Here is a 24518-nt window from a genome sequence, read left to right on the forward strand (position 1 = left end):
AACAAGTACCGTACCCCTCAGGACTCACTTATTTCAGATCATGTAAGGAAGAAATCAACAATACATACGTTCCTTTTTCCATTGTATAATTTGTGCTGATAGACTATCTTGCATGACATGTTTGTATCACCCTAACTGATTTTTGCAGTGTTACAAAACATAAGGACAAGGTGTGAATTTCTGTCACAGATGGCGTGTGTTTACTGACATATTCATTCATCCATCCATTTTCCATACCGCTTATCCTCACTAGTTGTGCTGGAGCCTATCCCAGCTGACTCCGGGCAAGAGGAGGGGTACACCCTGAAGTGGTCGCCAGCCAATCGCAGGGCACATAGACAAACAACCATTCACACTCACATTCACACCTACGGGGCAATTTAGAGTCTTCAATTAACCTGCCATGCATGTTTTTGGGATGTGGGAGGAAACCGGAGTACCCGAGAGAAAACCCACGCAGGCACAGGGAGAACTTGCAAAATCCACACAGGCGAGGCCGGATTTGAACCCTGGTCCACAGAACCGTGAGGCAGATGTGCTAACCAGTCGTTCACCGTGCCGCTAATGACGTAATGCGTTTCAAAAATATCCCTATAGCCCACATTTCTTTCTTCTATGACTAGGAAGGCTGTTTTATAATACCTTTTGGGCTTGTATAATCATAATTACCCTTCATAACTATAATGAAGTCAGATGAAATATACAGGGAAAAGTATAAACTCAAAGCCGGATGAAAACTCCCTACTGTGCTGCAATAGGAATGTCTCCTCTGTTTCTTTTAATTGTCTTAACCTGGTTGGATAAAGCCGCACAAGACTACTTCACTACACTACTAAGGTTAAGGGAATATGCGAGAATTGTCACCCATCCCATGAAGCAAATAAAAAATAAAATACTGAAAAGTGAAGCTTCTTGCTGTTTTTCCTCAGGGTTGCAAACGTTTCTCTGTCCTGTTTTAACGAAATAGGAGGGGTTTGTTTTCTTGAGCTTCATGTCGGGAGCAACACGTCATTAGGGCACCAGTGGGAGTGGTAGAGCAAAATCGAGCCACTCGTGTTAAGATGCAGGCTGCATAAATTCCTCATTTCAATTTCTTTTATAAAGAACATTAAAACTAAAAGCTGTAATAACCCCCCCAAAATTCAATGATAATATCAATAAAATGGTGGTCATTACACCAAGCCCACTGTTGCTATCACAACTTCTAATAACGCCTGATGACAACTTAGCAGCCTGTAACTTGGTCGATGGTGATGAATAATTTAGTCCCAGATGATCAATAAATTTCATCGGACTAATGAAGGCGAGAGCCTCTGAGTCTGTGAGGTTAGTACAGTGCAAGGAGCCTGGCCTTCGCCCACACTCTTCCTGGTGCCAAGCTGTCAACGTCACAGACCCACACATTCAAGACGATGTGAGTCGCATTGTCATAGCAGTTGATAGCTGATACATCATGTTAATAAAATATAGTATTTACAGCACTTCATAGAGGAGCTAGAATAAATTGCTTATGACAAATAAAGTAAGGCCCTAAGCAAGTGTTTACAGGCTGATAATCATTGTACCTCAGGGCAGAGTGAAGAACAATAGGGAAAACCCATCTGGGTAAAAATAGCATTGGTCACTTCCATTATCCTCTAGATTAGGGTTGTCAAACTCAATCGAACAGGGGGAAAAAACTCAAAGCACAGTTTAGGTGGTGGGCCGAACAGAATAAACATTTTTGAACAGATGAAAACTAAACGGCGGCACGGTGAGCGACTGGTTAGAGCGTCTGCCTCACAGTTCAGAGGAGGGGTTCAATGCCCGGCCCCGCCTGTGTGGAGTTTGCATGTTCTCCCCGTGCCTGCGTGGGTTTTCTCCGGGCACTCCGGTTTCCTCCCACATCCCAAAAACATGCATGGTAGGTTAATTGATGACTCTAAATTGCCCATAGGTGTGAATGTGAGTGCGGATGGTTGTTTGTTTGTAAGTGCCCTGCGATTGTTTGGCAACCAGTTCAGGGTGTACCCTGCCTCCTGCCCGAAGATAGCTGGGATAGGCTCCAGCACTCCCGCGACCCTTGTGAGGATAAGTGGCTCAGAAAATGGATGTATGGATGGATGAAAATTAAACGTTTTGAACATCGAAATAGACAGGTTATGATATTATTTCAAAATATCCATCCATCTTCTGTACCACTTATCCTCACTAGGGTTGTGGGTAACATGGAGCCTATACCGGCTGACTTTGGGCGAGAGGCGGGATAAACCCTTAACTGTCACCAGCCAATTGCAGGGCACAAACAGACAAACAACCTTTCACACCTACAGACAATTTAGTCTTCAACCCACACAAGCGCGGGGAGAACATGCAAACTCCACACAGGAAAGCTGGAGTCCAGATTCAAACCCCCAACCTCAGAACTGTGAGGCGGATGTGCTAAACAATTGTGCTGCCTATACCCCCCTCCCCCAAACAAAAAAAAAATCAACTTAAAATAACTAAATATATAAAAATATCCGCCAAAGTTATACACATTGAAAATGTGAAGATGCTGCAAGAAACCTGACAACATAAAGAAAATATGTGCTTTTCGGTGAAAGAATGATTATAAATAAAAGCAATTGTTTGCTCTTGTCCTGTATTTTAGAGATTCTTAGGATGGACTGCAGGGATCCATCAGTGAGGCGACTCACGTGATGATACGGTACATTGCCAAGGGTTAGAGGCACGTCAGCTCATTCAAGGAAGAGGGTCCTTTTTTGACATAACATACCAACAGGTAGGTAAATCACACATAACGACTACTAATACTATGGGGGAAATAATAAATAATAACAAACATTAACAAAATATGTAATACTTGAGGAAGATTTATAAAATGCCGCTAAGTATGCTTGGAAGGCCAGATACCAGCTAGTTTGCGCTTCGATAGATGCACAGCGTTCGAGTTGCAAGTAAACAGATCAGTGGATTGCGGTTAGCCTTTGTTCAGTACTATAATCATGCGCTGCATTATTGGGTTTGTAGTTTGTTTGTAATCAGCCCTTTACATTGTGCCATTAAAACAAAAGATATTGTGGTGTGTTAGGGAATCAGCGGAAGAAGAGTTTTCCAGCATGCTTTGCTGTCGTCACAATTTCCATGTTTGACTGTGTTATCGTGCCTCTTTAATGTGTTATTTTGTACAGACATGGTGTATTAGTTAAAGACGTGTCATTTCAAGTCGTGTACAGATATATCATTGCTACTTTCGGTGGTGCTGAATTTGGCACAGCAAAATGTTAGTGCTATTAATGACAGTCTGGTCTCTTGCAGCTTCATGTGTATTTTTGTCAAATATAAGGTGTCTCTAAGCATAGCAAAGACATCATATATTTACAGTCTTAATACAAATGCTAGGTAGGCCAGTCCCAAGATATTTATCAAATGCTTCTGCAGGCCAAATGTAGTGCTCGGCCAGTGGGCCGGTAGTTTAACACATTAACTATAGACACTGTAATTCTGAGCAACATATCATCGAAGCTGCAACAGTAACACTGCCCAAAGGACATCATGACGAAAACAACAGTACATGATGAAGCACAGACCACAGTCTCCGCCTAGGCATAAACATCAATAAACACATCAACAGATAAATGGCTACAATCTAGGGTCTTACTATGTAAATGGGGTATTTCCTTTTACACCTTGATAACACTGGATAGGTATATAAACTTGTTTTACATGTTACATTTAAATCTTGATCAACTCTGGATTAAACATGTTCGTCATGACTGATTCTTACACTTCAAACATGAATAAATTGCAATCAAAATCTTTCTTTTTTAATATTCTGATGACATCATAAATGCAAGGCTTTATTCTGCATGTGTAACTAAATAGGAGATTATGATCCAAAAAAGACAGCATTTCTCAAAGACAATTAAATCTGACTAATCTATATGCCTTATCTTTTCTGGAGCATTCAACTAGAGGTGGACCACATAATTATATCCTGTGTCACTGTGTAATTCATGAGCTATCATCCCTTTAGGGAACTTTGCTTAATTTAAAGCCAATCAACAGTTCCTTCAACTGGACTTCAGGCAGAGTATCAGGGTAGGATATAAAAAAAAAAAAAAAAAAAAAATAAATAAAAAGGTTCGAGGCCCTCTATCTCCTCCCTTGGTACCATCGTGCTCGTGTCTTGCCATACATCTTCCTGGGGCTTTTAAGTCACTGTGCAGACAGGCTAACAAGGTGCTGGGAGGCAGCTTCACACACCCGGTACACCGAATTGCATGTAGCAGAGAGGGACACACAGTTCCAATTCACTTGGTTTTGTAACATAAAACAGAGTAAAACAGAGTTCAATGCAGCGCTGTATTGCTGATACTATGAAAAAAGATGGAATGAGCAAACATTGTTCTTTTGGACTGCAGGGAACACATGCATGTGTGTGCTGATGAGTCGTGCTCCCTCTGAAAACCCAAAAGCACGATTGTGAAATGACAACTCTTTAGATTCAGATCATTTCTACTTTAATGCACTACAACTGCTTTGTGGAATTTCCAAAAGTCCTCCTCAGAACCCATGCCAACGATGGTCTAGAAAGAGGCATTTACAGTATATAGTGTAAATGTAAATTCCTCAGCAACTATAGAACGTGTACTGACAAAAAAAAATTGTGTGGTTGTATAAGAGAGGAAACCACTCAGGCTATTTCCTGGACAGAGAATGTGTCCTGCTTACCATGTTGGTATTAGATTTGGGTTGGAAACATTGTAAAAGGTCAATTTTCAAACCAGCTCTTGAATTGAATTTTATCAGTCGGTGTACTGTATGTCTACTACGTGTACTGTATTGCTTTTGTGTTAAAACCAATTAAACTGCCTGAAGAAGACCTTCTGTCTAACATAACATTGAGGTCAGAAAGACAACTTTACCCTCCGCCATTTTGATTAAAGCCTCAAGAAGATCATTAGTTCTCATCGCATTGCTAATTGCGCCCAATGCTTTAAATGTTGTTAATAAAATTCATGAAGCCTACCTCCTACTATTTTTGAATCATTTGCATCTATGCATTACACTGGGCATTCAATTTTTGCACCCTTTTCTCTCACTAACACACATCAAGGAGAAAATCTGTCTCCACTGCAGCGTTTCCCCTGAATGGTTGGGTATTTTTCCTTATCTGAAATCTAAAAAACGGCAATAGCTTGTCATCACGCCTCGTTACATGTAGCAAACAGATTCATATCATTTTAGGAATGTAGTTCAGTGTCAAAAGCTAAAAATAGAAAATATACCCAAACATGCACAAGTGTGTTTTAGGAGCGTCCAAAAGGGAGGAATGTGCCGCTTGGCTACAAATCACTGTCTTTCTGACTTTAGCTGCTTCTTGACATGCAGTCCCAGTCCCTCATCAGGTGACAGGAAGAAATTTGTCATCCTCATATAGATGCCTTCATGGCTGAGACGAAAGCACTGAAAACTCAAGTCCCATGTGTTATGTGCAAACAAGAAACAAACACCCAAATAAACGAGGAAAGAGAAAAAACTGTGTTCCCTTTTAGCAGTGGCCAACAGTAGGCTGGGTCTTATGTGGCTCCCACAGAGCATCCACATAATCAGATCACTGCCTCCCAGGTTTGGATGTGTCATCCTCCATAGAATGAACACCAAATTCCACAATGAGCAACTTTGTGAGTGAGCAGAAATAAGATGTACATACACGGGCACAATTTAGAAATCAAACAGATCTTGGACTCTGCATTTTGGCAGGTCAACTCTGCATTTACTTTGTGAAGTTCCACTTATCTGGGGTCGGGTCGTTGGGTAGAAGTAGTGTCAATATCCTTCTGTTATGAAACATCACACACAAAATCACTTATTTTCGTGCCCCATTCAAACAGTGTAAGTGGGACAATCTCTGGGCCCCTGATATGCTACCTTGGGAGACTCTTAGAAAGATTAAGATTTTGTCATCTTTGAATAATGATGGGAAAAAAAGCAAAAAAACAAATAAAAAATAAAAAATAAATAAAAAGGAAATACTTGAGCTAGGCAAATGCATGATAGTCATCCTGAGATAGCTCTGATCAAATGTTGTGTATATCAAGTCATCAGAACGCACGTCAACATGTGCTGCGTGTGTGTGTTCAACACCATCAGTGAGGCATAAGGACTCGCTATGTGTACGGCATAATATTAAAGGCTAGTTTCCATAACTGCCTCTGGTGACACCAAGATGATGGATATAGGGGAGAATGCTGCAGGCCAGGGGCCGTCGCAGCTCCCCTGCCATCTGTTGGCCCTGAATGGGCAAAAGTGTGACCAGGCCTCAGGCATACCAATGCAATATTACCTACAACAACTGAGGGTCAAATATGTATTATTACGATAATAGAATAGAGTGTGCCATGCGATTGGCTGGTGACCAGTCCTGGGTCTACTGCTCTTCTCGTCCAAAGATCCGCTGGCATAATAGGTGCCACGTCAGTTGGTTTACAGGTGTATAGAAAAAGAAAAATTATGTTTTTACCTGGTAAAAATTAAGGCAACAAGTTAATAATTTAGTTGTAATCACACAAAAAGTTACTATAAAATGAACTGCACTGGAAAGTGTACCAAAAGATTTTTGCCTTAACTTAGAAGTGGTCGGTAAAATTTGAACATGTGTTTTAAGGATGGTCAATGTTGAAATGGCAAAAATATTATATTTCACATGATTTCATACACAATGCCTAGAAATACAAATGGCAAAGACAAAACCCAACCACAATTTTCAAAACTAAATTGGTCTGCAGCTAAAAAAAAAAATAGTGGCTGCAACTGCCACTGTTTCGAAATGAATCATAAAACCCAAAGCAAACAAACATTGGGAAAAGAGATTGCAGCTCTGAATTGCACATGCATGTTCCCATTTGACTAACTCAGTCTATACTTGTCAATCAAATACATTTTGACTATAAGATGACTGTTACTTAGCATGTTGCCTTTTTGTTGAAATGTAGTCTACAGAAACCTCTTTTGACTACTTCACTTTAAAAGAGCATAAAATACATACAATAAATACACCACTTCATCCTGTGGGATGAAAAATAGACCAATTACTGTATTTCAATATTGCCTGTATATCGGCCTGAGTTGTGTGTTAGTTCACTTTCTTAGCTCAGCAGCTCTCGAAGCATTTCCCTGAGCACTGTACTGTTTAACTGTGTTATCAGTCCAATTTGATTTTATACCTATATGCTAGTCTGTAAGACATTACAAACCATATTTTATCCGTCACATTGGGCTTTTTGTAGGTTTGCACCCTCAAAGGGTTCTGTTGTCGTTATGCATACAGTAACATAAAATCAGGATTTTTACCTTCTGCTTACCTGGTAATCTGTCAAGCTGTCTGCTTCCTTGAACCAGCTCATAGGAAGCCATCAAAGGGTTACTGAGAACTGTTTCGACCAGCTTCTGTGAGCTTCCCATACATGTCTCAGTTCCCCAGTGCAGATTGCACAGTTGTTAAGACATTTAACCAAGATCAGTCTGTAAAAAAAGGTGATGGGATCGCGCAAAGCACCCTGCTACGGAGACTATGAATGTATAGTGAACAATTCTTGAAATACTTTCAATGCATACGTAACAGTTCCCTCTAAACTAACAATAGCATAGCCAGGAGTCAGTCTAAAAATGTAATGACAGATATGATCTCAAGCAAAATTAAAACCAAATAATCTGCGGGTCTCTTATCATATAAAGCTTCAGACGAAAAACCTACACTGCATAAGTATAGTTGCCTGAGGAGTGATTCAAACCCCAGATAAAGCTCAGGTCTGAATACCAGCGCATGTGGGATTAGTTTTAAATCGAAGATTGCAGTTTTAGTTGATAAAACAATAATCCAATCCAGGACAAAGACAGTCAGAACTATACTGTACTGTAGCTACGGCACGACTGTAGTGCATAGATGATTATTAAAAGGATGGGAGCAACATACTGCAGTTGCAAGGTTATCCACAGCAAATTATTATTAACATGATGTCACATTTGACAGCGTGAGACAACAGAACAAAACTCTTGCAGTATGTTAAATCTTATCTGTCCGTGGGACTTCTGTAGAGGCCAGGACTCTGCCCTTCATCTCAGGGATGAAGATCAATCTGTCATATACTGCCTGCAGTTCCATTATTGTAGCCGGGAGGGCGCTTTGCGTTCTCTCTCTCTCTCTCTCTCTCTCTCTCTCTCTCTCTCTCTCTCTCCCCTCCCTTCTCTGTTTTCAGCACCTGTCTCCAATCAGCCTTATCACCACCGGTATATAAACCTGCCTGATCCAGGAAATCCTCGCCAAAGTATTCCAGTTACTTTCAGTGGTACCACGGCCCATTTACCTCCCGTAAGTCATCCTATTTCTCATTCCCTTTTTGACTCCTGTGTCTCCTTGTTCCAGTGTGTTTTCCCCCTGTGTTCCCGATCCACGTAATTCCTGCCGCCAAGCCAGCCACCTGTCCTCACCACTGCCTGCCCACACCGCCGCCTGCCAACCCACCTAGGACCACCGCCATTACCTTTCATCCATAAACTATTCATCCTGTCACATCAGCCTCCGATTGCTCTTGGATCCAGCCACTCTCTATTCGTGTCAGAATACTTCAGGAATTATGGAACCAGCAACTCCGGAGGCACTGATGAACGCACTCATGCTCCAAGGAGCCAACATAGGAAAACAAGAAAAGACTTCAAGAACTCACGGAATCCCTACACTCCCTCACACAACAGGTATCCCTCCTTTCTTCGACGATGCCAGCTAACCCTCCACCTGTAAGTACGCCTTCCGAGCCCGCAGCCTCAGCGCCACCATGCCTCCTGTATAAAGAACCTCATGTTCCGCCGCCCGAGCCCTACTCAGGGGACCTAGGTGCATGTAGCCAGCTTCTACTCAATTCCTCACTCGTTTTCAACCTTCAACCATAGTTATCCCACCGAACAATCCAAAGTAGCGTATGTCACTAATCTCCTCCGCGGCAAAGCAGCTAAATGGTCCACTTCCTTATGGCTAAACTCCACCCCGGTACTCCACTCATTCAATTCCTTTTCCGATGAACTTCGTAAATTATTCGATCACCCCGTTCAGGGCACAGAAGCCACCCGTCGTCTCCTCACGCTCACGCAGGGCGCTAATTCTGCACCGGAATATTCCGTAGAGTTCCGGATATTGGCGGGTGAAAGTGGGTGGGATGACGCGGCACTTCGGGGGATTTTTTCCAATGGCCTTTCCGAACAGCTCAAGGATGAGCTAGCAGTCTGGGACGAGCCCTTCTCTCTCTCTCTCGAGGATCTTATCGGCCTTTCCATCCGTCTGGATAACAGACTGTGAGAGCGTTTACGAGAGAGGGGGGTTCGCTTACGCAAAAACCCTCCCACTCCGATCGCTGCGCCGTCAGCTTCACACCCGCCTCCCGCACAGTCTTCTGCCTTTCCGTCACTCCCCGTACCCACTGAAGAGCCCATGCAAGTTGCTAAGACACGGTTAGATCCACAGGAGCGTCATCGTCGTATCGCCCAGCGGCTGTGTATCTACTGCGGTCAAACTGGTCACTTTATTTCCTCATGTCCCCTCCAGCCAAAAGACCAGGCTCACCGCAACCTGAGAGCGTCGTGGTGAGCCAAACCTCCATCCCCTCAAGCTCTCCTTCTCGCATGACCGTTCCCGCATTATAGTTTCGGCTCTTAACAGCCTCATCACTGCCCTGATTGATTCCAGTGCCGATGACAATTTCATTCATGAAGCCAGCTCCAAACTCCTCTCCAACTGCTTCCATCTCCGAAGAAGGTCACAGCCCTGGATGGCCGTACCATCTCCGCTGTTACCCACCAAACTGTGCCATTCACCTTGCTTATTTCAGGAAATCACCGCGAAAACATTTCCCTTTTTGTTATCCCTTCTCCTGATACCCCATCAGTCCTTGGAATTCCCTGGCTTAAAAGACATAACCCCACCATAGACTGGACACAATTAGCCATCACCGGATGGTGCCCTCACTGCAACTCACACTGCCTGCTCTCAGCTATACCTCCTTCTGGTACACTACCACCCTCTTCCATGATCATTGACCTCTCCGGAGTCCCTGGAGAATGATCTCTCTCCGGTATTTCGTAAAGACCTGGTCATTTCTCTACCCCCCCACCGCCCGTATGACTGTGCTATTAATCTGCTGCCGAGGGCCCCTTTTCCCTCCAGCTGTCTCTACAACCTTTCCCGACCTGAGAAGAGGGCTATGGAGGACTATATCCATGACTCTCTGGCTTCCGGACTTATTCGACCTTCCTCTTCTCCAGTTGGGGCCGGCTTATTTTTTGTTGCAAAGAAAGACACCACTCTCCGCCCATGTATTGACTTCCGTGGTCTCAATGATATCACCGTGAAGAATAAATCTCCGCTTCCCCTCATCGACCCCTCGTATGAACCCCTCTGTGATGCCCAGGTATTTACCAAATTGGATCTACGGAAACCCTACCACCTCATCCGTATCCGAGAGGGGGACGAATGGAAGACCGCCTTCAATACCCCTCTCGGACACTTTGAGTATCTGGTCATGCCATTTGGTTTAACCAACGCCCCTGCAGTTTTCCAGACATTTATTACTGACGTCCTCCGTGACATGCTCAACCGGTTCGTATTTGTATACCTTGATGACAGCCTCATTTTCTCCCGCACCCCCGAAGAACACCGCCTCCATGTACGCAAAGTCATTCACCGTCTCCTTGAAAACCGGCTATATGTTAAACCTGAAAAGTGCGAATTCCACCTCTCCTCCGTACACTTTTTGGGCTACGTCATCTCCAAAGGTCAACTACAACCCGAGCCTGCCAAGATCCAAGCAGTCGTTAACTGGCCCACTCCCACCACTCGCAAGAACTACGTTTCCTTGGTTTAGCCAATTTCTACCGTCGGTTTATCCGTGATTACAGCAAGGTCGCTATTCCCCTCACTAGCCTCACATCCGCCAGCTCCCTCTTTCGTTGGACCCCGGCAGCATTCAAGCGACTCAAGCCCCTGTTCACCAGTGCGCCCATTTTCGCCACCCTGACCCCTCCCTCCAGTTCGTGGTCGAGGTTGACGCCTCGGACACGGGGGCAGGGGCTGTCCTCTCGCAGCGGGACCCCACAACCCAAAAACTGCACCTCTGTGTCTTTTCTTTCCCGTCGTCTGTCCCCTGCCGAGAGGAACTACGATGTCGGCAACTGAGAGCTACTGGCCATTATATGGGCCTTGGAAGAGTGGAGGCACTGGTTGGAGGGGACTGAACAACCATTTATCATTTGAACCGACCACAATAATCTCGCTTACCTGTGTTCCGCCAAACACCTTAACCCCCGACAACCTCGTTGGGCTCTCTTCTTGAGCAGGTTTAATTTCGATCAACATGGTAATCAATCAACTGGTAAAAGGTTCCTTAAAGTAATTATGCAAGGTTGGGTTATTACTTTATTTTAGTAACTTAACTGTTCCTATAATGTAATTCCTCTGAAGGATTGTTGTATGTGTTGCCAAAAAGCATGCAACTACAGAGAACTAATGTTGTGTGACAGGAGTATTGAAAGGTTCCTGGAATTACATGCAACATTTAAAGGCAAGTGAATGACTTGCAACTATCCATTAAATGATTCTCAACTATATTAACATTTAGCGTGCCTGTTCCACTCGGGCCAGTCATTGCTTAAATTGATTGTATAATATAAAGCTTGTTTAAAAAAGAAAAATCACAGAATTGAAATGGCCATCAGAGGGAAGGTAAAATGGACAATTCTAAAAATGAGACCCATTCAAGGTTAATAACTATGAATGCATCTCTTTTAACAGAAGCCAGACACAATGCAATGTCCTGAGACTGAAACGTCCCACTGCAGTAGCTCTCAGCGGAAAGATCGCCAGGTGGAATCAAACCACAGACAATGACATCTTCCAGTGCACATATTTTTTGTATGCCTCATTCATCTCGCTGCCTTCATTACAGAACACCTCTTTAGTCAAGTGGATCAACTCAAGTCTTTTCAGTGTATAATATTTCTTTTCATATTAATCTAATTAATTAATGCAAAATTATGTTACTGACCATACAGGGTGTATGGTTAATATTACCGTCTGGAGAATTGTTGATCGGCAAAAATCTGCCATCACCATTACAGTTCACACCTAATGACAGTTTGGAGTCAAATCTGTTAACACTGTAACTTACTGAGTTGCTAGACTCTCACACTGCTCCATAGATGTGGCTTGCCGTCCTTTACTTCCTGAATCCTTCACCAAAATCACATCTGTCTTGCAGTTAACCAAACCCATAATAGCATAGTAATATCAGTTTTTTCGGGCTACCACCAGTGGTGCCGCCTGTAGTGATGAAACAAATGAATATTGTACCTCGTACTAAGGGCGGAGGGATCAAAGAAGTAGAAGTTGAAGTAGAGGCAAATACAGTATTTCCTCATACAATGGCCACTTTATGTACTACCAAGGCACCTGTGCTAGTGCTTTGCTTAGGCAAATTATGATATTTGCTTAGGCTTGGGTAAGCCAGTTCAAATGGGCTCAGTAGTTAATGTTGCAATAGTGTTTATGAAATGAGACAGTTACAATTACCTCTGTTTTCTTTCCTTACAGGAAAAACAGGTGTCTTTTTGGGGAGAGGTGGTAGTTTCTTTTAAGTGGAGGGCGCTAGTTGCAGAAATATGGTATTCTACCACCAACTTTCTTGTCAAATAGACTAAACAGTTTGGAATGTTTTCCACATTGGGAGCACTCAGTGTCTGAACAGCAAGTTAAAAAGAACAATTCACAGACCAGTTTACCTGCTGAGGCTCTCGTGGTGTCGTCTGTTTGGCTCGTCGATTAGATGCAGTGGTGGTGGTGAGTTCCATAATGGTTGTGGAAGTTTCAGACCGATTGGCTGTCGTACTTGACTGTGGCGTGATAGAGGAAGGTGACTCCCCTACAAGCCGCGCGCTGCCCTGGATTTTAATGTTGGGGTCCCCCTCTGCGGCCATGTTGAACACTTTCAGGCCATTATAGTAGAGGCCTGAAAGCTGGCCCTGAAAGGATCTAGTCCGGTCTCGCTCCCAGCCACCAATCTGTATAGTAGTTTGGCTGTTGAAGATAGTAAGCTGCCGCCCTGTGGGAAAACAATGTTACATATACAAATCTGTTGGACTGTAGACATTTTAAGTAAATAGACATTTTTTTTAAAAAGACACAAAGACAAATTACTCGCCCAGTGGCTAATGAGACCAATAAATTACGGGTTGTAGAAGCAAACCCTGGCAATTTATTGCGGTTAATATGATGACATGCCAGCTTTATGAAAGAAAAAACTAAATACAAATTAATAAACAAATAAAATATAAGCAGCTTTGCTAAAAGGTCAGTCTCATAAAAAATAAAAACAGTAGTGATTTTGCAATTGTAGTTTTTATATAGCAATACAAACTAATAATATACTTGTGTGTATATATACATATATATATATATATACACACAATATTTGCATGCATTCATATTTGTTTCTATAAGCAGGTTTTAACTTCAAGTTTTAAAATTTAAGAACTTGGAACTTGGAACACAGCAATCATAGAAAATCTAACTCATGCTGTAACATTCTAGTAGGAGGCATCCAGACTCCTTTTAGCAAATGTGATCAAAGAATAGACAACTGAATCATCAAATGAAATCACATGAAGAAAAACACAAAACATAAATAAAAGGGGGAAAAAACAAGAAAAATGTAATTGATGGTTGATTACAGCAAAATGATAAAAAAAAAAAAATATATATATAAAGGGGGTAATTTCACATTTTATGTGAAAAATATGAATTTGTTATTACATTGTAAAATCAAAGCATGCACTCAGTTTGTTTTAATGTTACAGTTCATTGATATAATGCCCTATACATCTTAACACAATATGTTAAAGGGACTCCAAAATTCTGGCGCCAATTCACATTGTTCTCTATTTATCATTTCTAGCAGTTTAATCACAAAAAAATTAAAAGGCACTAATCTGTCAAAAAATATTTAAAAAAAAAAGTTTCACATAAAACAAAAAAATAACCAAGACAATTATGAATACTACATTTATATCTATTGTTTAGAAGTTTAAAGCAAAATACGAACATAATTTATAGAAATTTTATCAATGTTGAGATTTAAATTCATATTTATAGTCCCTTTAACCATAATTTCACACACGTATTAAAACAGCTGACTAAAACATAAATACATTATTGAACAGTAACATTATATTAACTATTCAAATCATTTATTTTATTCATGTTTTATTTTATGTTTAGAGTTTACAAAATATTGCAACAACTTAGTTATGATCAAATTATTCTATTTGAAATTTTAATCAGTGATTTTACCTTTGTCGAGTAGCCATTCGTCAACTACTCGACCAAGTCGGAATGGGATTCGCTGTCTAGCAATCGCCAGGCGTTCGTTATCATTGTTGCCTTTAAAGTTTAAAGAGACATTTCAGTGGTTACAATCTGTAAGGTCAAAGGTTAAAGGTTCAGACTGGTATAGCTAAACAACTGCACATTTACATGTTTTATATTGAAAATGTTTTGTGTATTTAAAACAAATATTTAATAAACCATTATTTAAACAAGCATTTTAATTTATTTTATCCCACAAATTAGGCCTACATTAATTGAAATTAAATGAGTTCATCCTTTAGATTAATAAAGCTATGTTATAAAACAAACCACATTACAAGTTTCATTGTCAAGTCTTATCTCTTATCACTTAAATTTATGTTATGTCATCCTCAGTTGTTGGTTTGAAAAGAAAGATAAATTTAACACATTGTAAATACCAATCCTGCAATAAATAGCCTAGTTAACAAGAAATGTAATTCTATTTACAACATACATTGAACAATAAAACTATACAGTCAGAGAAAACAATGTTGATATATATCACATAGTTACGTTCTTAAAAAAAAAAAAGGATTTGACAAAAGCTACAATGAAAATTGACTGTCACAAGTTTGCGTGGGGACTGATATTGCGGATTGTAACAGTTTCATTCAGTAAATAAGTCAAAGAAGCGCCATGGATGGCAAAGCAATATCCTAAAGCAACCTCAGCTTTTACTTTGGAGGACCACCGGCATAAATGAGGACAAACTGCATCAACCTTTTGTCACGGCCAATAACCTCTCCAGATCTAAAGAGTGAATGCTTTCCCCTCTGCTATTGTCTGCAGAGATTGAATTCAGTCCGCTTCATTCTTCTTGCAGATTGACAATGTTTGTTCCATCAACTATATTAATTCACTCTGTGCAGATTAAAGATCAGGTAGCTAACAATGCTTTGGAGGAGAATGGCCTCTGAGCAGACAGCAACACAGAGACCTGAGGGAAAGGTCGTCTTGGTGGTAAAAAAAAAAAAAAAAGACGACGTAGCGAGACATTTTTCATCACATCGGCTTGAATGACTACAAAAGATCAGCAACTTTAAAACTTGTCTCTTGAATTCATTAAATATGGCTGCAGATTGTGATTGTGTTGACACAGGTTTCCATCTCTCCATCCATTTTCTGAGCCGCTTCTCCTCACTAGGGTCGCGGGCGTGCTGGAGCCTATCCCAGCTATCATCGGGCAGGAGGCGGGGTACACCCTGAACTGGTTGCCAGCCAATCGCAGGGCACATACAAACAAACAACATTCGCACTCACATTCACACCTACGGGCAATTTAGAGTCCCCAATTAATGCATGTTTTTGGGATGTGGGAGGAAACCGGAGTGCTCGGAGAAAACCCACGCAGGCACGGGTAGAACATGCAAACTCCACACAGGCTGGGCTGGGGATTGAACCCCGCTCCTCAGAACTGTGAGGCTGACGCTCTAACCAGTCGCCCACCGTGCCGCCTTGACACAGGTTGTTTGTAGTACATTTTTTTCATTTTATTGGTACACCTCATTATAGCTTATACAACATTTCAGAAAAAATTTCTATCATGTCCCTTAAATACTAACGTGGTAATTTTTTTTAAGGAAATGTAATATGATGTCAAGGGTAGTAGTCAGGAAGAATTTGGCTTTGGGACCACATAATTGAATGCTTGGTCAAAATCCCCCCCAAAGCAAACACACACACGCAAAACAAACAAACAAAAAAACAATATGGACAATGGTGAGAAGGGACTAGAATTACAATAACGTGTTTGTCACAAAAATGTATGAAATTGTATGAAAAGCTAAGCGCTTATATTCAAAACGGTGCTGTTTTCAAATCTGAAAATGTTAAGGATTAGTGGGTGGGAATCACAGATTAACTCACGATGTGAATTTATCGTCGTCGTATTGGTCATTTAGGTGAACAGTCAAAATATTGATATCTGATGTCAGTGTATCGATACTGTAACATGAGACAACGATGCAGAATACTGTAATATTGATTTTTTTATTTTTTTTAGTAGTTAGGATATATTAATATTACTTTCAATTACGTGCTGATAGAAAATAATAATAAACAAGTATTAACCAAATGTTGAAGAATCCAAACAGGCACGCACATCAGCAAACAGTGACACACCGACACTCTTATACATGCACACAGAAAATCACTCTGCCAAAATGTCTCCACTGCGCAAAAACATGTCCTCTTTTCTGCACTTTCACAATTTGGTTGGGTGTCAAATGTGGTCATCCTCATACTGGGGTCAATTAAAAGAGAACATAATCGCGTTATGATTATGTATTGATCCCCACTGTGGCACTTGAACAATGCCATCCGCTGGGCTGCAGGAGAGTACATTCATCGGGCCACCAAGAGGAGCCTGTGAATATTGCCTAGTGGTGATGTGGTTTAGTATGGGATGGCCAAGCTTATCTACTTTTCCAGACAGCAGATTCAGCTGAGCTGGCCAAAATGATCTGATTTGGTCTGATTTGTTTCTGTTTGTCTTTTGTGACCAAGTGGTCAGTACTGTAAAAATACTGCAACATTTTCTCTATTAATGAAATAAAAACACTTAAAAAAGGCAAAGCCAGACAAATCTCACGATTATTTTGATTGATGAATTCCCATTTTTGCCAGTGGTGTCTATTGTACTATATTTTAAACTTGCTGCATGCAGCCTGAGCAGCTTCATGAACAGAAGAGAGGCTAAAAAAAAAAAGAGTACAGCTATGACCCTTTGAGGAAAAAAAGACAACCCCCACCTCAAACCCACTCTGCATTTTGCAAGTCAGACTCCACACTGCAAAGTGGGGGGGGGGGGGAAATCAGAGCGAGGGTGAGATGGACAGAGGGGGCAGGGGTGGTCAGCTTGAGGTAAAAGCTACAGAGAGAGTGGCAAGATAATGCAGGGGAAGTCATGTAAGTGCACTGTGTACTGATAACAGTAAAAAGAAAAAGGCCGGGCAGGGACTTCTGTACTATCTTTGTGTGCAATGCATGCTCATTGGGTACCGTAATAGGATCCTGCATGGTGCCCTGCGGGCCTGGCAACACCATTGTGTTGGTATTACTTTCATGGCCAATACTCTGGAGAAGAAGCCCCTTTTTCCCCTCTCTTGTTTTTGTTGCAACCCAACCTTTTGTGTGTGGCGTGAAGCAGAGCAAGAATAAAAGCAAGAAGTACAGCCAACAGAAGGGGAGTTATGTGTCTGCGCGTGAGCTTTGAATTTTAGATTAGAATAATTGTGCTAAAGATTTTTAATGGGCCCTCTTAAGTATGAAGGACGAGGCTTTTTAATGAGATTATACGATGACAGCAATATAAGTCTTGGTGGAACAATTATTGCCTTGCTTTCAGAATGATTACTCCCTGCGATGCAATCTGCACCTTTCTGTCTGTTGGACCTTTCAACCATCATTTTTGCTGTCTGCTTTGCTCTGTTATAGTCACTGTTATTCTGTTAGCGGCTCCGAGGCTAAGGGCAACTTTTATGAGTGCATTAGAGGCATACATGGGTACTTGTCAAACTAAAGGCGAGCTGAGTTAATAATTAGTTTGTGTGCTGGAGGTGAAGGGGGGAATTGTACAGCAATTGTGAGTGGATGTAATTAGTCTGGAATGAACCTAATGAAAGAGCTAACCTCGGAACTGCTACAAATGAATTATGGGTGACACACGTTTCAACACATATGGCTAAGCATTTACATTATAAGGAATGCATTTTTATTTAAATAACATCAAATTGGATCAACACTGCAACCTCTAAAGTTAATTACCCCAAAGGTTGTGTAATTCAAAATTCGGAATGTGTTGTTCTTTTTTTTGGCTTTTGTGCTACACTTATTCCAAAAGAAGGAGCAGCCTCATCCTGTAGTGTTAAGATAAAAAGGATGTACACCAGAAGTTGAAACAATGAAACAAGAACATGAATTAATTGTTCATTCCAAATCACTCTGAGGTTGACCAGCATCGCAGAATGGATTGTGTTCAACCTTAAAAAAAAGTCCTTTAAAAAAAAATAAACCAAAGTATTATAGAAAACAACAATACCCTTGATGTCATTACACACTGAGCTAACGCTATAATGAACTAAGCTTGACAAATAGCTCACTCTTGAGTAACAAAACAGGCAAACAAAGTTGCTTTCTGCAGCTTCAAGAGCACTGTCTGCCTGCCTGTACCTTTTCGAGGAATGACTATTAACCCTGCCTTGCTTTTCCCCCAGTCTGCAACATGTCAAAAGTGTTACTGTCCATGTTTTACCCAAGGCTAGCAGGAAGACTTGAGCTCATTTGACCATCTTGCTTTTGGATGGATGTCTCAATAATTGATAAAAAAGTCAATAAACATTCTGAAAACAACAAAAAAAAAACATTTGTCCTACTGCCAAGACATTTAATTCGCTCTCAGATTCAAACATATGATGTTGATTTACAGCTGGATAGAGTCCTGTTTGGGTGTAAATGTTCCGATTAATAGTTTGGAGTTGATCATTAGGATGTGTGTAGCTTTTCACTACATATTTATCCACAGTAGCTTTTGTCAAAGCCTTATGCAGTACTGTAATATAAACTGTGATGTTTAAACACTTTTTCAGTAAATACAGTCATGTTACTGACATGTAGAGACTGCACAGAAAAATACCAGTGTTGCTAGGTCCTTCTTTAGCCAAGGTATTTATTCATAATATGTCAACTTCATGCAATAACACACAACAGGTTCAGCAACTAAATGATATACATGTAATTCAATTTCATTTAATTTTAGTGTTGTACTATAAACTTGGTAACACTAAATGTAGCATGTAGGCAGATTTTAATCTACTGTAAATAAACCATTAGTTACACTGTCAACAGTGTGAGTGGCTTCCCGGTTGGTAAAAGTTGTATCTGATTAAAAAAAAAAAAAAAGCTCAAAAACATTCATATGTACAGCATAATGAAAACACTGGTATTATTCTACACAGCTGCTGGAAAGAGAATAATCAACAACATTACATAATCATAACAAGTGCAGTTTGAATTATTTGCTTGATCTTATTTTTTTAATCAACTTTAATTAGCAAATGCATGCTTCTCAAGGGAGAGTGGGTCACTCACCTTGGGGGTAGCGCTCAATGACAGGTAGGTCGTCCAACTGGAGAGTGGCATTACCCCCACTCCTTGTAAACTTCACTATATGGTACTTTCCATCGTTTACAAACTTGGACGTCTCCTCTATGTTAATGTCGTCTGTTCCGACATTAAACACAACAGCAATGTTTCCTCTTTCCTGAAACAAGAAGAACACAAAATACAACAGGTTTGAACGTTTTTTTTCTTCTGCAAAATGGTTGATGTGACATAATTTATACAGTATATGCTGTAAATTAATGATATTTAATTTGATTAGTATGTACCATCACCAAAATATGGAATGTCTTAATTATGTCCTCTCTAACCATGAAATTTTTTTTTTTTAAATTTACAGTGTCCACTAAGGCATTTGATGACATTTCGTTGATCAACTATGGGGAAAGTTAAAGATCAAGTTATCATCCATCCATCCATTTTCTGTACCGCTTATCCTCACAAGGGTCACGCGTGTACTGGCGCCTACCCCAGCTATCTTTGGGCGAGAGGCGATGTACACCCTGAACTGGTCGCCAGTTTCCTCCCACATCCCAAAAACATGCGTGGTAGGTTGATTTAATACTCTAAATTGTCCGTAGGTGTGAATGTGAGTGTGAATGGTTGTTTGTATATGTGTGCCCTGCAGTTGGCTGGCATCTAGTTCAGGGTGTACCTCGCCTCTCGCCCGAAGATAACTAGGATAGGCTCCAGCCCGCCCGCGACCCTAGTGAGGATAAGCAGTACAGGAAATGGATGGATGAATTACCCTAGTGTGCACCTCATCTCATACTCACATTGTCATTTTATAGATAAAGCACTTTTTTAAAACTTCAATTATAGATAGATAGATAGATTGATTGACATCCCTGCTGGGAGAAAAAACAACAACAACAACATGGCAATATTGCTTCTTAATTAGTGTAATATAAATGGAAATGTTTTTTTTTGTTTTGTTTGTTTTTTTAAATCTAATATGGCTACTTGTCCTATTTTGGCTGAACATTTATAATACTTTAAGTAACTGCTAACATTTAAGAGCAACAGTAATCATGTTTGACTTCAGCTTGCAGATCTCTACATGAGGCAAGTTCCTTTAACAATTTATCGTCCAAGTTGTTAATATCTACTGCTTAATACATTTTCAATGAGTGTGCATGCTACTGCAAGCATCTCTCTTCTCTTTGGAGATTGCATGAAATGAGCATCTGGTTGGAAGCTAAACCAATGGTAGAGCCGCAGCACTCCGCATGTCATTATCCAGTCAGCACAGTTAACACTGCTCTGCATCTCAGTCTCTCGCAATAACTCTCTCAAATGAACGAATCAACTGCTTTCCAACAACACTTGATCCTGGTTCTGTTTAAATTCGGATAATTCAGAACTTCTCTAAAAAGCCAAGTTTGGCGGTACAATCCAAATTATAACCGGTAATTCCTTTTTATGTACATACTGTAATGTCCAAGTTGCATAACCTGATGCAATACTTTCTCATTGGAGGAAAACTAATCCACAAACGCTACTGGAGTAGGCTCGTCTCTTGTCATGCTTGCGGGGTGTGTGAAAAGTGTGAGAGGATGATTTTCAGACATTGACGTGGCAGTAAAACCTTCCCTTTGAGTTAATTTACATCAGGTTGAGTGATTTGCTCCCCTTAAAATCCTTTAGGAAGAGTCCCTGTCCCTGAGACAGCAGCTGTGCAGTGTGCTGCACACTACATGATATTCTGATTTATAAAATTTAGTCTAAGGCAAGTATCTGCAAGAGATAAGAGAGCATTTTTGACCTTCAAAATCTGGACAGCTTAATACTGAACTTCTTCGTAACCAGTAGTCTTCAGGGACCAGCTCAATTAAAATCCTGCTTTAAATAGCTTCCTCCAATTTACTTTTAATGCTTCCCATGGTCTTGTTAAGGTTTGCAACCTAAATGTCCATAGCAAGACAGATTTTAAGATGCTTCAGGGTGAGAAACTAAGTAGGTCGCACCCACTAGGTGACCTCTGACCTCACAAAATTTCCCACAGACACATTTCAACATCTTGTTGAAAGTCTTCCGGGAAGAGTTGCAGCTGTTCTATCTGCATAAGGGCGACCGACTCCATATTTATTTCTATTTTCACAATGCAAGTGTGCCAACACATAGTGTATTTAGATTCCATGTTCATTCAAAATTAGGAATAACTGCTGCTGCTGCCTATCCTTGCAGAAAGACCTATACTGTACAAGACATGAACTGTATGTAAGGAACATTTTCTATGAATGTAAAATATTACAACATTTCTTAAAATTGGTAAGACTTAAGCATGCAGTTCTGTCATGTGCCGAGAGGATCCAATACTGGAGTTTTAATATCTCATAGGCTAATGTCAGAGTGAGTGATAGCTGCTTATACTGTATAAACCGTGGCCATTGCTGCAATTTTAGGGTTGCTCACCACATACTCTATGGTGCACACGTAGCTACCACACCCAGACAATTCAGCCTTGCCTGACATTCTGCATGGCGTCTTGATTAATTGCTCATCAAGCTGCAATAGAGTTTAATTAACTGATGAAGTTGATCCACCATTCTCCTCTAATCTTTTCAGAGTTTTTTTAATGCTTCTTATCCTCGCAGCTGGAGGGCGGAGTGGCTGGCATAATATCAGGGGTGTCAGTCGCTCGTTAAATGTTCCCATCTGCAGTCATTATACAACCATAGGCATAGTTGTTTTAGTAGCAATAAAGCTGCAAACCAGAGCCCAAACGCTTGTGTATCAGCATTTCTTTCTTACTCTCATGCCCAAAAAATCATATCAGAAATAATGCATCCTACTCATTTATTTAAGGTAATGCACATACAGGTTATAGTTGGAAAAGGTCAAACGAAGCAAGATTTAAACCATGAACTGTTTACTGGACCCATTTTATTACCCATTCTGCAAAACAGACAGAAATGCATTCTGACATGGTGTAAGTCCTTCTCCCCGAATGATGCAAAATATGAATACTTCAGTACTCATTTATAAGTTGTTTATGAGGACCATGACTGTGCTTCAGCCATATTTTATAGCCCAATGCCACAGGACTGCAACCCATCGTTCTACACTGCAAAAGCCTCTGAGGCTCTTTTGGCAGGTGGAGGAGCATCTCTGGCATCCCTTAAGTACGTCTTTGTGAGCATCTAATGTATGTGCACATGAGCATGCTGACTTGAGGGAATATTACAGTATGATCTCACCACAGAGGCTAAATGTCTTCGTGTAGCAAGGACATGCAGGCCATTCTCTCCACCTTATCTTTTAATTACCCCTGACAGTCTTCTGCTTCTCCCTTTTAAGCTTTGTTAATGAAATTACAGAGCTAACGGAAGAATTAGGCACAAAGAAAATGAACCCCCCTTTTTTGCGGCATCTATTTCTGCTTCATGAACTGTACATTATGCAGTCATTCATCCATACCTTAGCAATTATGGCTACAGCAACATCTTGTATATGACAATGTAAACATATCCATGCAATCATTGAGATATCTCAGTATTACAACACAGTGGCATTCCGGAAAACAGACATTTCGGCCTTATAAATGAAGCAAACGACCCATATGATTCATTACCCCATACTGGGTCGAAAACTGAGGCAAACATACAGTATAAAAATATACTACTGTGTTTAAGGCTACCGAAGCCTACATATTCAATGTTTTGGTTTATTTGTTTAGATAATGGGATTAGCTGCACAAAATACATTTCAACGCAGGGCATTACTGATGAACAATGGTTTAGAATGAAGAAGTTTTGACATTGTCACATACTGACTCCCATGGGAAAATGTACGCATATTGTTATATTGTTTCACCTACAAGCCACACCACTTAAATGCAGAATAAATAATAATAATAATTATTATTGTTGTTATTGTTGTTGTTTTTAAACAAATGACCATTTTCCACTTTTCTAATCACTTAAGCATCACTATATATGTTTGGACATGTGGTCTCTTATCCCTTTGCAAAATTCTGTTGAGCATATGATTAAGACATCACGTTGGCACACAGGATCAAGTCTCAATAAGGCGTCATCACATGGAACTGCATCAACACACTAGCTCTCCTCGTACATTTGGGTGAGCAAAGAGCACTGACAAAATGAGAGATGAGTGGAGTCCATGTTTATTAATGTCCAGTACTGCGGAAAAGTCTTAGTCGACCATTGGATTTGTTGGTTTAGAAATGCCATAATTACTTTATATAACTTCTCAGTAGAGCACATATACAGTATTTGCCAGGGTTAAACTGTTAAAAAGCAAAAAAAATAAAATACAAAATAAAAATCAATTATATCTTCATGTACCCATACCTACATCCATCAAACATTTCTTTCTTGTGTCATGCACCACCTAATGACAAAGTTTTAAGGAAGTTTTTGTTTTTGTTTTACATAATCATGCTAAATGTATCTGTCCTCCTTTACTGGTTAATATTCAACATGAATGCGATGACAAAGGTACACGATAAAAACAAAGCTAGTGATGGCCTTAGATTTTGGCACATTACTGTATCTCTGTTAAGTCATATTAAGTTAAGTTAAGTTAAGTCATCTTTTTTGATAATACAGAACATGCAAATAGAACGTGTGAATAATATTATAATCTACCAATGTTTGTCTGTTTTGTGTTTTCTGTGATGCCATGACAAAGGTACCAGTGATAGCACAGACGGACAGTGTGATTGGCTACTTAGTAATACACATTCATTCATTCATTTTCCGTACCGCTTATCCTCATAAGGGTCACGGGCGTGCTGGTGCCTATCCCAGCTATCTTCGGGCGAGAGGCGGGGTACACTACGAAATCGCAGGGCACATATAAACAAACAACCATTCACATTCATATTCACACCTAAGGGCAATTTAGAGTCGTCAATTAACTTACCACGCATGTTTTTGGGATGTGGAAGGAAACCGGAGTGCCCGGAGAAAACCCAAAGAGAGAACATGCAAACTCTACA

The 24518-nt window shown here is 40.5% G+C and overlaps 1 protein-coding gene across 29 annotated transcripts in view; it reads right to left on the reverse strand.

Annotated features, from left to right (window-relative positions):
• LOC133486280 (neurexin-1a-like) overlaps positions 1-24518 on the reverse strand; it is a 254088-nt gene that overhangs the window by 21624 nt on the left and 207946 nt on the right. For 19 of the 29 annotated variants that reach the window (XR_009790980.1, XR_009790981.1, XM_061791220.1 and 16 more), the window contains 3 exons: positions 19523-19694; positions 14378-14467; positions 12811-13130 (listed from right to left, as the gene is read on the reverse strand). Coding sequence is in view for 27 of the 29 variants with exons in the window: in XM_061791220.1 (XP_061647204.1) it covers positions 12811-13130; positions 14378-14467; positions 19523-19694 (582 nt within the window). In the remaining 2 variants the exon portion in view is untranslated. The remainder of the gene's footprint in view (positions 1-12810; positions 13131-14377; positions 14468-19522; positions 19695-24518) is intronic. The other 10 variants (XM_061791209.1, XM_061791208.1, XM_061791222.1 and 7 more) reach the window with 1 other exon arrangement.

The sequence above is a fragment of the Phyllopteryx taeniolatus genome, chromosome 11, assembly GCF_024500385.1.
Source record: "Phyllopteryx taeniolatus isolate TA_2022b chromosome 11, UOR_Ptae_1.2, whole genome shotgun sequence".
NCBI classification, from domain to species: domain Eukaryota; kingdom Metazoa; phylum Chordata; class Actinopteri; order Syngnathiformes; family Syngnathidae; genus Phyllopteryx; species Phyllopteryx taeniolatus.